The sequence below is a fragment of the Sebastes umbrosus genome, chromosome 16 (assembly GCF_015220745.1).
Source record: "Sebastes umbrosus isolate fSebUmb1 chromosome 16, fSebUmb1.pri, whole genome shotgun sequence".
Taxonomy (NCBI): domain Eukaryota; kingdom Metazoa; phylum Chordata; class Actinopteri; order Perciformes; family Sebastidae; genus Sebastes; species Sebastes umbrosus.
The window spans coordinates 15,613,209-15,629,031 of record NC_051284.1 but is presented as its reverse complement, the minus strand read 5'-3'; the positions used below and the strand labels follow the sequence as shown (position 1 = coordinate 15,629,031).

Here is a 15,823-nt window from a genome sequence, read left to right as displayed (position 1 = left end):
ATCGGTGACATTGGGGCTGATCTATTCAATTCAATGTATATGCTATATATCATGTACTGAAATTTAAATTCCTTTTTAAGTTTTGTTTTTAAAAGTTTTACACCTGAATTGTAATTCCTGTTAAATTTAAAGATTTTTTTGCAAAGTTGTTGGTGTTAAATTTATTATTTTAATAATAAATAACAATTAAATACATATATGTTTATCTATTTATTTGTTACATTTTGTTTTACAAAATTAGGAAAGCAATGTTTCAGTCAAGCCTGATGTTGCTTTACACATAAAAGAATGATCCCAGTCACTTCCACACAGTAAGGTATACAGGTTATTCATAAAACATCGGTATCGGATCAGCACTCGGTATCGTTCGATACCCAAAACCCAGGTATCGCTATCGGTATCAGGACTGAAAAAGGTGGATCGGTGCATCCCTATTTGTCACAGCTTGTCTGTCCATGCTGCTGTAATAGCAGATCAATGTAAAGGTACAGTATGGTATGGTAAGAGGTGTAATAACATGAACACATCATGAGCAAAATCATTACTGCTCATTCCCTGAATGAATAAAAGAACAAAAATCATGAATCACAATGCCTTTGTACTTGAAACCATTAAAAGAGATGACCAAGTCAATACAGTAAAACAAAAGATAAAGATAATGTAAAATCCCTTCTTCACTGGGAAAGATGCAAATTCACCTACACGCAAACAATAATATAAAAAAAATAAAAAATCCGGGATCTACATCATCTCCAGTGGCGGGCATCCACCGCTGTCCCGCATTAAGATCATCTCTGTTCTGAGCTTTTCATTTTCCTTTTAAACAAAAGAAAGAAAAGTTGATTGACGTGATGTGTTTACAGTATTTACATGACCAAAGAGAAACATCCTCTGATGACAGAAGAAATGTTAGCTACCTCTTGAAGTTTGGTGTTGTCCTTTTTCAGCTTCACCAGATATTCAATCCTCTGTTTGTGGTTCCTATGCCCCACAAGTTTTCCATTCTCCTCCGACAGCTGAACATTCTGCTTACGGAGAACCTCGTTCTCCTGTAAATCAATTTTGATAAAGTTTAAGGAAACTATAGCAGGCATTTTCACCATTTTCTTATATTTTATACACTAAACATTTAATTGATAAATCAAAACATAAGTTGCAGCTTGCAGTTATTAGACAGCCCTCATATGGAGGACGGAACCTTCCAAAATCTAAAAAAAATAAACAAATCACTCGATAGATAAATTAGTAAATATTAATAAATATGTAATTCAATTTAGCAAAAATAATATTAAAAATAAATTTAGCCATCAATTATCATCAATTAATCAACCATGTGAAGCTGAACTGTTTTGCGGATAAAGCAAAAATAAATACATTTTAAAATGAATAAATACATAAATAAATAAAAGGGAAATTTAAACAGAAGTGAATAAATAAGGGAATTAATACAACGGTAAATAAATAAAGAAGCAAATTTAAAAAGAAATATCAATTTATGTCACATTTCATCAATTAATAATGGCTACATATATTTTTAATATTATTTTTGCTACATTTATTTATTCATCCAGTCATTTATTTATTTATTTTTCAGTTTGGCAGGTTCCATCCTCCATATCGTCATGCAGGTAACCTCAAATGAATACCTCACACTTCTCAAATTAAAACATGCCAGAGAATAACTATACACAGTCCGCCAACTTAACCAGAAATGTCGTTGTCAGAAAGGCTGTATGGTGCAATCTGTAACTGTCCACATTGTCAGCCCATCAAAGAGGGCAGACTATTTAGTGTTGTGCTTATAATCAGGCTATCTTCCAGAGTAAAAGATCATTAATGAACCTCAACCAGGAACTCATTAGTTTTGTCCTGGGACTGTGAATATGTACCAAATTTCAGCCGTTGACTCTGTTGCCAGGTATCCATTTCATCATACTTGAAAGATACATCATCCCAAAAAGATTTTTTTAGTAAAAGATTTTCTCATCTTCTCTGACCTGGTGTAGTTTCTCCTCATCCTGCATCCTCTCGCTCAGATCTCTCAACTCTAGGCAGCGGTTCCTCAGCTCACTGGTCAGCTCCTGAATGCAGGTTTGAGACTGGGCCAACATCAACTCCTGCGCCTGCAGTCTAATCCACAGCACAAAAAAAACACAGTTTGTCAAACATCAAGCATTAATAAAGAATCAGGATAACATGCAATAACATAAGGTTGATTAATTTACGTAACTGAACCAAAGGTCCTTACCTTTTATTAGTATCGGACAGCTTCTGCATTATTTTGCTCTGTTAAAGAATGAGAGAGGATCACATTATAAATTGATTATTTAATGCAGTGAAAAAAATAAAACCAGCAGCTAAACAAATACCAACCTTCTCTGCTCTCTCCTCCTGCAGCTCTTTAAGTATGGTTTGCTTGACGGCGTCATTCAACTCCTCACTGAAAATTACGAGATGAAATCATTAATCTTACTTAAGCCATCAACAATGGATGATGTAATGTATTTTAGGGCAGTGGATGGTTGAATGACTGGATGAATAAACTCAACCCATTATTATTTCCATTCTGCGTCAGCTGGCTCTGCTTGTTGTAAAACTGGTCAAGTAAAGCCTGGATCTCAATTCGGACCATCTCTTTCTCCGTCAGCTGCATCTGAGGACAGTGAAATCACAATATCAATATTGATGGACTTCTTAAGGCCATTTAATGTATGTCATTGCATTTATTCAAAAATATAGGGCTGCACAATTAATTGAATATTAATCGTGACCACGATTTTTGGCTCCCCACAAAAAAATTAACATGATCGACTGCGATATTGACGTTTATAATACGCGCTCCACTCAGAGAACACCGCTGCATATCAAATCAAGCGCTTCCTAAACTAACAACCAGCCGCCAGGGGGGGCGATCGATATGTTTTGGCTTCACTTTTGGGGGCTGTCACTTGCACCTGACAGCGGCAGCCTGTGAAAAACTTTCCTGAATGTTGCAGCTGCAGTCCAGAGAAGCAGAGTAATATAATGTATACATGTATGTGTACTCTTGTTATACAGCATAGAGCAGACAGGCAAAACAAAAATGCACTGAATTCAGGTGAAGAAGAACCTTATTTTAAAGTCTTATTTTGCAAAGATTTGTTAATTAAAAGTAAAAAGTTTTGGTACAATTTAATTTTGCTTACAGGAGATGCAATGTGAATAAGTACCAGTCTTATTCTGATGCATCAGCAGGAATATAGCACAACATGGAAGTGAAAGCAGTGCTCTGTTGATTTAAATGCAAATACAAATATTTGTTCCCTAAAATCAATGAATAATCGTGATAAATAATCAGAGATCTCAATATTGATCAACCACTTCGGTCATAATCGTGCAGCCCTACAAAAATGCAATTAATATTAACAAAAGACACTAAACTACAAGAGTCTGTTAAAACCATGCTGGACAAATATTTTAGTTCAGTGACGAACAGCTATTGATTGATTCAACTTTTGCACAAAGATATACCTTTAGCCTCTGGATCTCCTCATTCTTGGCAGCCCTCTCAGCGTTCAGCTCTGTTAAAAGAGTCTCCAGGGTCATTATGGAGGAGCGTCGATTCTCCAGCTCCCTCTCCTGGCTCTCTAGCACCTGGGTCAGGTCCCTGTTGAAACTTCCTGGAGTGCAGGGCGTCTTGAGAGACAGAAAAAGAGATTAGCTTATTGCTGCATTTGTGAATGCAGAATTACAGAGCAAATAAACCAACCAAAGACAATTCTTACCCGAGGTAATGATTTAGGTGTGCCTGTCAGCTCAGCAAAGGGTTTGAAACTTCCATTTCTGATAGTTCTTTCAACAGCTTCTTGCTGTTGCGCCTGATAGAAAAGGAGAGTTTTGATAGTCATTTCAGTAAAATGTTTCTTTAGATTTGTTTGACCTTACTGGTTACTAGTTTGCTCTGTGTTGAGATGATAAACAAACTTCACCTTCTGCTGTAGATTCTGTATGATGATGTCCTTCTGGGCTGTTTGATCTTGAGATGCTTGCAGGAGGCTGTTCTGCTCATCTAAGACCTTAGTGAGTCTCTCAACCTCCTCAGTCGCATAAAGAACCTCGTCTTGCAACACCTCCACCTGAGGACAGAAACACACATTATATATATTGTAGCTTCAGTATTTAACTGTTCTCCATCCACAAACCTGGTCAGAGCATTAATCCCCTGCAGTAAATCTACAATGAACAGAGGTGTTTACCATGATCAAACTTACCTCTATTGTGTTGGATGCTAACCGCCTTTCTAAAGCTTCTTTCAGGTCACAGATTTCTGCCTCCATCTTAGAGTTATGCTCCCGCATATCCTCCCTCTCAAGGCAGGCAGCATTGTACTTGGCCTGGAGGAGCAATGACATTATTATTATTATTATAAACATGCCCCGACTAATTTAAACATTAAACATATCTACAGCATGTGGTGGCAGAGTAAAGGAATAGGTAACAACAGCAAACAATGAAGTTACTAAGACAAATAAAGGGTGAAATAGGTGGTAGGAGTAACGTACTGTGATGTCGTTGATGTCTCCAGACAGTTGGGTGATGGTCTGGTTCGTGAGGCTCAGCTCACTGCGGAGGCCCCTGGTTTGGTTAATCAGATCTAAAACAACATCCTGTCAAAACACACAGGTGGGTTTCAGGAGGGAAGCATAAACACTGCAATTACATTTGAAGGAATAAGAATTATTGACTCAGACTTACTTTGTCCTGGTCAACCTTCTGCTCCAAGCCTTTTATCGTTTCGTTGGCAGAGTTTAGATTTTGCTCAAGATCGATCATTTTGGATGCCTTCAGAACAGAAATCAGACAACCAGGTTTAGCTACTGAGCCGTAATTACTGTTATAATAGATGTAATTTTCAAACATGCATGCTGTTCTTAGGACCGACCTGTTGTTGATTTTGTACTGTCAGGTCTGACACTTGTTTTCTTAGCTGTGTATTCTGCTCCACTGCTTCAATGAGCTCTCTGAAGGCACACACCAAGGTCACTCGTGTTAATAAGAGTTATTTTAGATATTGAAAACTGTTGTAAGCAATTCTAAAAAAATTGTTTTAAAAAAAGGAGAAAGCTTTGGACAAACTCACTTTGATGTACTGTCTTTGTTTTCTCTTAACTGGGAGATCAGGGTGCTTGTGTGCTCTTGCGCAGTCTGTAGAGAATTATTCAGTTCCTACAACAGAAAAAATAATAGAAAAATAGACAGTTAAGAGCCTGAATTTCAGGATGCAAAATGGCCAAAGTTGAGGTTATGAGTTTACTAACCGTGAGCTGTGCCTTCAGTTCATCAATCTCCTGCTGCCTGTCCTTCAGCTGCTGTCGTGCCTGATCAGCCTCAAACTTCGCCTCAGCTTGGAGCTGGTCACATGAATCCTGCAGTGTCCGATGCTGCTCCAGAAGCTGCTCCCACTCCAGCCTGGAATAAACATATGGGAGTTGTGGGCACATAAACACACAAAATCAAGAAGAGTCACAGTGCAGAGGTATTAAACTCAAGCTTACTGGACTTTGTCAAGTTGGAGCTGTGTGCTGATCAGACTGTTGGAGAGCTGGCTCATCTCTCTCTGCTGCTCGCTCTGGTCCACTCTTAGCTCATTCCTCACAGCGGCCAGCTCCGTATCGGACGACTGCAGCACCAGGCGTAGATCACGGATCTCACTCTTCAGCACTGAAAGGAGGGAAAAGAAAGAGTCGTCACCTTGGCACACTTGTCCCTACCTCCATCTGACAGAAACTTCCAAGTTCCACAACAGCCAAAGTCCAGGCAGATTAGAGTACAGCAACACAGGAGGAGTATCAGATCCTTACCCTCTGCGGCTTGCTGTTCTGACTGAAGGCTCTGTTGCAGCTCACTGACTGTTTCTTGTAGGCTGACCTGATATTCGTTCCTCTTAGCTTGCTCAGAAGAAAGTAGCTGTATCAGGTGTGAAGAACAGAATAGTTGAGTAAAGGACATTATCCAACACATCAAATAAAAATATTCTTTACATAACATAAAAGTTTGATAAGACAAAACAGCAAATGAGGAACATGAGGAAATTCTACCTCGTCTTTGCGTTCAGACTCTTGTGACATCACAGCGATCTGCTCCTCAAGTTTTGCAATTTGCTGCAGCAGCCTGCTGTTCTTTAGCTCCTCCTCATTAAACTGCGTCTGGACGCGGCTAGCTTGCTCCTGGTGAGAAATTAGAAAAAGTATGAGACAAATGACAATTTGTGTTTTTTGTACGGACATTTGCAGGATAATCCACATTGTTGTACCTGCGCGTGACGGAGTTCCTCAGTCAAGGCCATCTCAGTCATGTCTGAAGGAGGCTGCTCGGTCCAAATGTCATCCGAGTTATCGCCTTTCCCATTCAGGTGGTCTGGGCTCGAGAAAGGCACGAGACGGGTGCGCAAGTTGTATGCTTGGGTGGGCGTTGTGAGAATCTGGTATAATAGACATTTGAAGGATAAAAGATAATGAATTCCCACAATGCTTGTTAGAGAATCTGCAAGACAATGAAAATATATTGAACTAGAAAGGCAATCTGAGAGCGCAGACCTCCGCCAAGGTAATACCCTATCTGTAATGTTAACGAAAGAGAAAAATAATTTGTGTATCCGCCCTGTGATTCGGATCAGCCCTTTAATTTTATGGGTTCTTCCTTGGCCCATGCTAAACCCTTTCACCAAATTTCATAAAAACAAAACAAAAACAAACACATAACCTCCTTGGCAAGGGTAATAAGCCTCACAGTGATCTGAATACAAACATCCACTCACCTTTATAGTTTCAACATGAATTCTGTTCAGCTCAGAGACCTCCTTATTTTTGTAAGCGTTTGTGGCTTCCAAAATGTTTTCCAAATGCTTGTTGGACTTGTCAAGGTATCTTTTCTCAGACTCCAGCTGAGACATCTGTTTCCTAGAACACAAAGCACCATCTCAAAACCACATTGGTGAGTAATTTAATAGTTGACAACTAATCGATTAATCGTTGCAGCTCTACAATGAAAGTAAGCGGTCAAGGTAAAAACAGCTTGTTCCTGAAGCTAGAAATCAGGGTTGGGCAATAATATTTCAATATGTACAAATAGTGGATTTAACAAGTAGGAGAGGATTGTCACACCATCAAATATATGAAGCATAGTAAGATCGTTTTTTGAAACTAGCCAGCCCAAATGGAATTCAGGAAACTAGGATGCTTTTCTTTTTCTAAAACTGTATAAACTCAGCAGTTATTGACAAAGAAATGTGTCCCTGAGAAGAGCCATGTACACTGTGTGCTCACAAAGCTGCTCTACTATTTACGGTTGCTGCATGATGCCAAAAGATATTGGCATATTTTTCTTTTGCGTTTTGCTTGCTCTACACCTGCTAAGCTTTTCTGGATAACGCCCATGTGAATTTGGTTAAAGAGTGGTTTTCTTCATTAAATACCCTCCTTACTTGGTGACTTCTTTGTACTCCTCAAAGGCATGAAGGGCGCCTGTGAGGTCGGACTGTTTCTGAAGCAGCTGAGCCTTCAGCTTCTCAATTGTAGCTGCTGAGACAGTTTCTACAGCCGCAGCGGTTGACGAGGCTGCTGGAGCTGTGGAGCAACAGGAGTTTGTTGATCTGTATACAGATACAGGATACAATACATTTACTTGACATTCTCTCTGATGAAGCTGATAATTATCTTACCCTCTGAGAGTCTTTCTGTCTCCAGAGCCCTCTGGAAAGCCTCTTCCAGCTCAGCAGTAACTTGGACCGCAGCTTCTTCAGCGTTCACCACTGATTCAAGAGAACGAAGGTGACGGTTCTCTTCTCTGATGCTGAAGTTCTCCGCTGCATATCGAGTCATCCTGGGGTGATGTTCAACCTAAAAGGACAGAGTTGTGTACATGGGAAAATTATGTTGAACAGATATATTTGGGGTATTTATGGCCATTATTTAAAAAAAAAAAAAAAAAAAAACTCATATAGAGGATCTAAAGTACCTCTAGTGGCTTTTAGAGTAAGCAAATATGAAGAAATATATCTTGGATTTTAGAGTAAATAAATAATGTCAATATAATTTTTTCTTTTCTTTTTATAGGTCCTCAACACTAGTCGTGTTTATAAATGGACGTAGTAACTGTGACACCACTCATTGCTTTGTGGACTGCAGTTTTGAGGCCTTGGGTTCGGCATTTTGGCCGTCGCCAGCTTGGTTATTTGCAACCAGAAGTGACACGAAAGGGTGGAGCCAAGTCCATCTGAACGCTGAATAAGATATTTTTAGGCAACCAAAATGTCACAATTAACTTTCATGAACTGAAAACATACTGAAAGGGTTAAAGTTGTAAAACAAAAACACGGACAACTCCCAGACTTCAACGCCATGGCAACACGCCCTAAAGCATCCCCTGCTTTATGGTCTATCTGACTCTAAATGGGACCATAATTTACTAAATGAACATCATGCTGTATTAAAGAAGACTTGAAACTAGCGATTGAGACCATAAACTCATGTTTACAATGTTTACTGAGGTAATAAATCAAGTGAGAAGTAGGGTTATTTTCTCACAGACTTCTATACAATCAGACTTCTTTTAGCAACCAGAGGAGTCGCCCCCTGATGGCTGTTAGAAAGAATGCAAGTTTAAGGCACTTCAGCATTGGCTTCACTTTTTCTGACTGCAGTTGCCCATTGGTATCCACATATTATAGTAACATCCACACATTTTACACATATAAACAGTCATCAGCAGTGGGTAAGGTAGTGTTCAGATGGCATTAGATTTAGTACCTGATCTCTCAAGATCTTTATCTCTTCTTTCAGCTGGTCAATCAGAGCCTGAGACTCCTTGTCTGACAGTAAGCCTTGTCCTGCCTTCAGTTTTCTCTCAAGGCGACTGATGTGGTCCTCTCGAAACCTGACAATCATCCGGCTCGAATGGATGAACTTTTCTTTCTGGGTCCAGGCCTGTTCAAGCTGAGCCACTTTAGAGTGCAGTATCTGAGTGTAGTCAAACATTACTGTAAGATTCCCTGCACCAACAGCATTTCCTCACAGCAACACAATGTCCAAAACTAAATGACAATGCAAACATTTTTCCCATACCCTCTTCTCATCTTCTCGCTTCCTCCACAGACGAACAGCAGCCATAAACTTTGCTTTATATGAGACATCATGTTGAATATCTATGGAAGGACCAGATGAGAAAAACGGATTTATACTTTTGCAACATACCAGAAAATATTTGTTTAAAAACATGTAACTTTGCATGTCACACAGTAGCCCAAATTACTGTATTTAATACATTAGTGTATTTAATTTTGAATGTGTGAAAATGGTTTAAAGAGGATGTTATTTTGAGGGTGTTATGGTTAACATATGTTTGGTCCTTGTATTGTTACCTGTGGGGAGTTCAGGTCCTCCTGGCGCTACATCTCTTCCATACTCCCCTGGTTGAGAAGTTAGAGCCTGTGCAAGCTGCTCCTTTAGCTTCTTCACCTCAGCTTGTAACTGCCTCACATTTCCTTGTGTGTCTTCATTGATAACAGCCTGGATAAAACAGAATAATTGCACAGGGATGAGATTACAAAGTGCTCTTTGAAATCACCTGAACTTGATCGAGTCTACTCTGTTTTAACACAATATAGAGATATGTTAAATGACAAATACCTTATTCTTGATCAACTTTGCTCTCTGAGCAAACTGCAAGGTGGACAGCGTTTCTCCAAAACACTTTGAACCAGGATGTACATTGGCTATGATGTAAGTCTTTGCATTTCCTCCAAGAGAGTCCTGAAATAACAATAAGAATTGTTGCAGTGCATAAAATCTATTCAAATTATAAAGTGCCATCACATCTTTAAATGGAGTATTAAAAAGAGTTATATTCTTCCAAAGCATAAAGAATATATATATATATATACACTTCCTTGTTTTAATTTGAAACAATTCACATCACCACCAGTATTTATTACACAATCTCGTTCCAATAGTGATTTCAGTAAACATAATAGAAGCATGAAAATATTAATTTTATGTATTTTTATTTATTTATATTATTTTGTTCTCCTCTGTTTTGTTGATTATTATTTAATTTTATCTTATTTGTATTTTAATTATATTTTGTTGTATGCTCTGTAACTATACAATCTCTTTAAATGCAAAAAAAAAAGAACAAAAATGTGTATTTTACGTAGTAATTGCATTTGACTCATGCCACTGAACATACTCTGCATACAATGCCTTAATTCCAGGGAAGTTGACTCCACAATGATACACAGCAACATAACATATTCTTTACCAAAACCACGCCCACGATCACTCACCCTGAGCAAAAAGGTGAGTTTAGATTCTCTGTAGCAGATGTGGCGGTTCTTCCCATTGGACACATCAACCAGCGCCATGATCACCTGACCAAGACACATGAGGGAGCGATTGATACTGCTGGCCTCCTGAAAGAGAAGCAACGCAGACAACCGCTGTTAGCAACAGCAAAAATCCTACATGTAGTACCTCAGCATGAGACTGAATTTATGGACGAAGCCTCACCTTGAGCCTGGAGCCTTCTGTGTGTGTGTCTTTCTGCCGCTCAGACCCTGCCAGATCTACTAGATTCAACTGAGACATTCGGATGTTCACCACTTCATTGACAGACTCTTTGGACTCCAGAGTCATGGTGAACACCGCGTGAGATCTGGAAGACTCTCGGTTCATGGAGGTGGAGGCCACTCGTCGATTACGCCAGCCCATAGACAGCACCTAAGTGGTTTCAAACACAAATTCTGTACACTTTCACAGTACACTTGCATTTCATTATTTATCAATTTCATGCGAGCTCAAATCTGTGTAGTAACTTGACACTGCTCAATGAAGAACACACTTTGTATTGCACAAAATATGTTTTACATTATGATGATGGAACTGGTTACAAGGCATATAGTAATATGGGGCTTTCATCCTCTCTAACTAGTCGGACACGAATGTTATCATATATTATACAGTACAGCAGTGGTTCTCAACAAGGGGTCTGGGAACCCCCAGGGGTCCTTGAGGAAGTTCCAGGGGGTCCCCAAAAAGGTGGTCGCGCACATCCCAAACTGTAGTAGGCAGGTGGTGGACCAGTAGAAGACTACAATGAAAAACGTAGAAGAAGGTCCGCACACAGTATCTCGCTTTAGGTGCAAACTATTGGCACATCTTAGATAGTGACGTTAAGAGTGACTATTCTGATCATAGGTTTCACTTCATCCACGGTTAACAACGGTCATCTCCTGAACTGTAGTGACAACTAATCTAACAACCAAAATCTTTTCAGATGGAGGTCCCTGAAACAAAATCTTATCAAATGGGGGTTCGCTACTTAATGTGTATCAGTTTAGTGGTCCCTTGACAAGAAAAAGGTTGAGAATCACTGCAGTACAGTAACCGTCACAACAAGCAAGGAATTTATACCTGGTATGCTTCAGCGGCTGAGTTGACAAACTTCTCCACAGCTCCCTCAACAAACAGACCTTTCTTGATGTTCTCCCGGAGGAAAAGGCTGGCTGAGGCGGTGTCCAGAAGGTCGTAAATTTGTTCATTGTAGATCTCAATGAATGAACATTTACAAAGGAAACTCTTGGACTGGCCAGACTTTTAGGAAAAAGAACAAACAAAGCACCAACTTCATTAGAAAACAAAAAATTGGTTTGCATCGCCTTCATGGTGATGAAATGTTACAGCTCACCCTTTCCACTTCTCTGTTGATGAGGAAAAAAAGGTACTCAAAACTTCGAGGAATAACCCCCCTCAATTCATCTGTGAAGTTATCCAACTCAGATGGTCCTAGAGCGGGAGAGAAAAAAAGTGTCACAACGATTGTTCTTTTGCTGGACCTTAAATAATTTGTAGTACACAATGTAAATAATATATTGAATCCTTACCAAGCATGGTGAATGTTTTCCCTGAGCCTGTTTGTCCGCTGCAGAAGCAAGAGAGGAATCAGATAAGGAAATGAATGGGTGCTGCACATGAAGTACAACGCAGAGTGATTGTGCCATTAAATAGTTTTAATTTCAAGCTGTTCTTAAACAACATAAAGACCACTTACTAGGCAAATATAGTACCATTGTATCCATTCATGCAGGACTCAACAATATTCTTGCCCACACTGGAGAATACAGCATCCTGTTGAAGAATGACATAAAGATCACGCACACACCGACCAGGACCAACTCTATGAGTTCACACATGATGCTACATCCCACGCTGACAAATCAAGTTATTATTAGTCACTCAAGGTAGTTTTACCCATGCCAGCGGTGGTATGTTAATAATACAATAACTGTATGCTCCAAACCTGAGCTATGTCCATGTCAGCAACATGATCATAAGTAAAGGTTCGTGGTTCTGGTTTTGATAGCAGACGGATGGTGTTGGGTGAGGTGACTGTGAGACACAGCTTCTGATCTCCATCTGTGGTCAGCCCAGTACACTGGGTCAGAGGTCGTACTCGCACAAAAACTTTGATGGAATCACCATCACTGCTGCAGGACCAGAAATAAAAATAAAACCATTAACACTTGTTTTAACTGCCATAACTATTATTTTATATGTTTGTTTACATGTTATATTTATACAATTTATTTTCATGAATATTGATTTGTTTGTTTTAAAACACTACATGGGAACTATGTTTACATCTTATGCTGTGCAGGGACACATTTAGTTGTGGCAATTTCCTACAAGAAGACATGTGAAGCGGCAAAAGTTTTTATACTAAATTTAAGGTGATATTGTTGTATTTTGAATATTTGATGGTGTTCAAGTGAACTCATTACCTCTCGGTTGTGTGCAGCCAGCGAGGTATGTTTATTTGTGTTTTACATTTCATCGTACATATTTACAGTTACGTGTCTACAGTTTGTGTGTGATGCGAATGTGTGGTTATTTTGTACATTGTCATGTATTTTGAACAGTTCAACAGTGGATTTGGTGAAGGTGATGTTGACTGAGGTGAAATTAAGACAAATAAATCCATCAGTAACCACGTTGTTGTGTATTTCCTGGAGGAAGTGATATATGTAAAACATACAAATTGAGCTGATGATACTGAAAACTAAATGTCACCATGAAAAGCAGGTAAGTGTTTGTTACTACAGCTACCCATTAAGTTTGGAGGACATGAAAATGTTTATTCTATTGTAGATGTGCTCCTCAGTCAGATCAGTAAACCTAAATTCAAAATCACCTTTCAAAAAAGTAACCACACAACTTACTGTACATGTATGGTATTAGCCCTGATCCAGGAGGACCGTATACTGAGGGGTATAGGCAAATGACTAATACTTTAGTATCTGTAAGCAGTGTTGGGGAGTGATTAGCTACATGTAACAGACTTACGTAGTTCAATTACAAAATAAATGTAATTACAATCAGTTATAGTTACTGAGAAAAAGTATGTAATTAAATTACAGTTACTAATCAAAATGTTGGTGAGAGGGGTTAAATCCGAATATATTCTTTCAACAAAATGCTAAGGCTATATGTAGAATATAACATTAATCCAATCTTAATTCAGGTTATTTTTAAGAACTTTTGACAAAAGTTTGACAGTTATAAGTGTTGAGTACTGTTGTGATGTTTACACTGCCTGGTTTATGTTTTATGTTTTTATGTCTAAGCTCAAGCCTTTTTTTATTTAGATTGGCTTTTAATACCTAGTAGCGCTGTGACATTTTTTCCGTGCTTTTTATGATTTTATGATATGTTGTGTTTTTATTCCTGTTATTTCTTGATGTTAATGTAAAGCACTTTGGGTACCTTTTGGTTATTGTAAAGGGCTATATAAATAAATGTTGGTTGATTGATTGATTGATTGATTGATTGATTGATTGATTGATTGATTGATTGATTGATTGATTATGACTTTTCAGCTTTATTACCCAAACATATTTTAGAAAAATAATCAAAAAGTAATCAAAAGATAGTGGTAGACCCTCAGAAGGGAATGGATTCTCGTTTTTTTTAAATCTTTTTATTTTATTTATTATTTATTTTCTATATATTTATTTTCTGTTTATGTGTATCTTCATTTTGTTAGAGGTGCCATTAAACTGTTTAATTGTATGATTGATATATGATTGATACTGTGAAGCTGTATATTGATTTTGGCCCTGTAAGAAAGGGAAAAGTTAAGAGAAAACGGGTAGGTGTGTGGGGGATGTTATGTTTGTTAAAGTAAATCCTGTATTGAATATATTGCATAATAATGTTGATGGTTGTATAACAAAAAAAACAATAAAGACATTGTTAAAAAAAAAAGTAATCAAATGTAAAAAAAAAATGACATTACTTTGATGAAGTAATTAAAATAGTTACATTACTTATTAACAGTTTAACTCGTAATCTGTACCCTATTAACGTTATACATACATCCAAAGTAACAAGTTAACGTGAGCAGTTAGTCAGATTTGGTGTTTTCTGTGGATGAAAGGTTCATTAGTTACCTGGCAGCAAGTTGGGATGAATCTCCAGATCCTGTAACGTGAAACACAATTATTAGATTGTTAACCTTTGTTAGATGATAGTTTGACTTCCTAAAGCTGTATATAAATAGTTTGACTTCCTAAAGCTGTATATAAATAGTTTAACTTCCTAAAGCTGTATATAAATAGTTTGACTTCCTAAAGCTGTATATAAATAGTTTAACTTCCTAAAGCTGTATATAAATGGTGTTTTATGCACCAACGTTAGTGTCACTAGTGAGGTCAGTAAGCTCGCTGCTAAACAGTCGTGTTAGCAGACTCAGACTAACTGACGTTAGCGTGCTATAGTTAACCTATGTGTGGATTTTAACGTGTCAACAAGTTCACATATTTGTTTGCTAGAAAGAACAAACGTTACCTTTTCCACTGGTATTCATTGTTGACAAAGAAATGTTCGCCCTTATTATGTGGAAAGATGAACTCTCTTCATTAAAGAGGAGGACGATGTTTACATCCTTCAAAATTGGCGGCAGTTTGCCTCCACTTCTTCTTCTACTACTTCTTCTTCCGGCTCTTCCGGTTCTTCTTCTTTGAGGTTTATTAGCGGTTGGCAAACAACGATTTGGTGCATTACCGCCACCTACTGGTATGGAGTGTGGATCATTCTGGATAATAATTACTATATCCCCCCCAAAAAATCTAATTTAATCCCATTAAAAAAATATGTATATTTATGAAAATAAAATTAAAAAGAAAAAGAAAACAAACAACCTCATATTTCTCCAATCATATTAATTTGTCTAAGATACTGAAATAATGTTCTATAACACTAGTTTAGTGAGTTCTTTTGTAGAATATCTTTTAAATCAAAGTGTACTTTAATCATTTTGAGGCCTTGACTCAAATGCCTTCTTTCTTCCTCATATATCTCACAATGCATCCTTGAATGCTTAAAAGCCAAGATTGAAGAAAATATCGGTAAACAATTTAGTTATTTTTATTGGTATACTGCACAAAATCCAATAAATCACAGAAATAATTGTATAAACAAATGATATCCTCCCCCTCCCCCCATCCCAATAACAATATTACTGCACCATTAAATAAGCAGAATTCATTTAATAAACAATTACATTTATACATATAAATGAATTAAATCCGATAGAAACATAAACGAAACATATACAAAAGAAAAAAAGGAAAAAGGAAAGGACCAAAAACACAAAAAGATAAGTAAATTAAAAATAAAAATAATAAAAATAATAAAAAAATAAAAATAAAAATAAAACAAACAACCTCATGTTTCTCCAATCATATTAATTTGTCTAAGATACTGAAATAATGTTCTATAACACTAGTTTA

The 15,823-nt window shown here is 37.7% G+C and overlaps 1 protein-coding gene across 1 annotated transcript; it reads right to left on the bottom strand.

The window, feature by feature from the left end:
• Nucleotides 1-578: 578 nt before the first annotated feature.
• On the bottom strand, nucleotides 579-15,006 carry kif15 (kinesin family member 15). Its single transcript, XM_037747309.1, has 35 exons — nucleotides 14,880-15,006; nucleotides 14,483-14,513; nucleotides 12,334-12,520; nucleotides 12,085-12,161; nucleotides 11,918-11,955; nucleotides 11,722-11,819; nucleotides 11,448-11,627; nucleotides 10,545-10,754; nucleotides 10,322-10,447; nucleotides 9,666-9,788; nucleotides 9,398-9,545; nucleotides 9,102-9,181; nucleotides 8,787-8,996; nucleotides 7,700-7,877; nucleotides 7,463-7,604; nucleotides 6,797-6,938; nucleotides 6,293-6,460; nucleotides 6,078-6,206; nucleotides 5,841-5,946; nucleotides 5,535-5,700; nucleotides 5,298-5,448; nucleotides 5,120-5,205; nucleotides 4,922-5,000; nucleotides 4,735-4,821; nucleotides 4,542-4,646; nucleotides 4,251-4,373; nucleotides 3,969-4,115; nucleotides 3,765-3,857; nucleotides 3,511-3,675; nucleotides 2,550-2,653; nucleotides 2,374-2,440; nucleotides 2,249-2,286; nucleotides 1,998-2,130; nucleotides 918-1,049; nucleotides 579-816 (listed from the first exon to the last, which is right to left on the bottom strand). The coding sequence occupies exons 1-35, from the start codon at nucleotides 14,896-14,898 to the stop codon at nucleotides 742-744; spliced, it is 4,143 nt and encodes a 1,380-aa protein (XP_037603237.1). The 5' UTR covers nucleotides 14,899-15,006; the 3' UTR covers nucleotides 579-741.
• Between the last annotated feature and the right edge of the window lie 817 nt (nucleotides 15,007-15,823).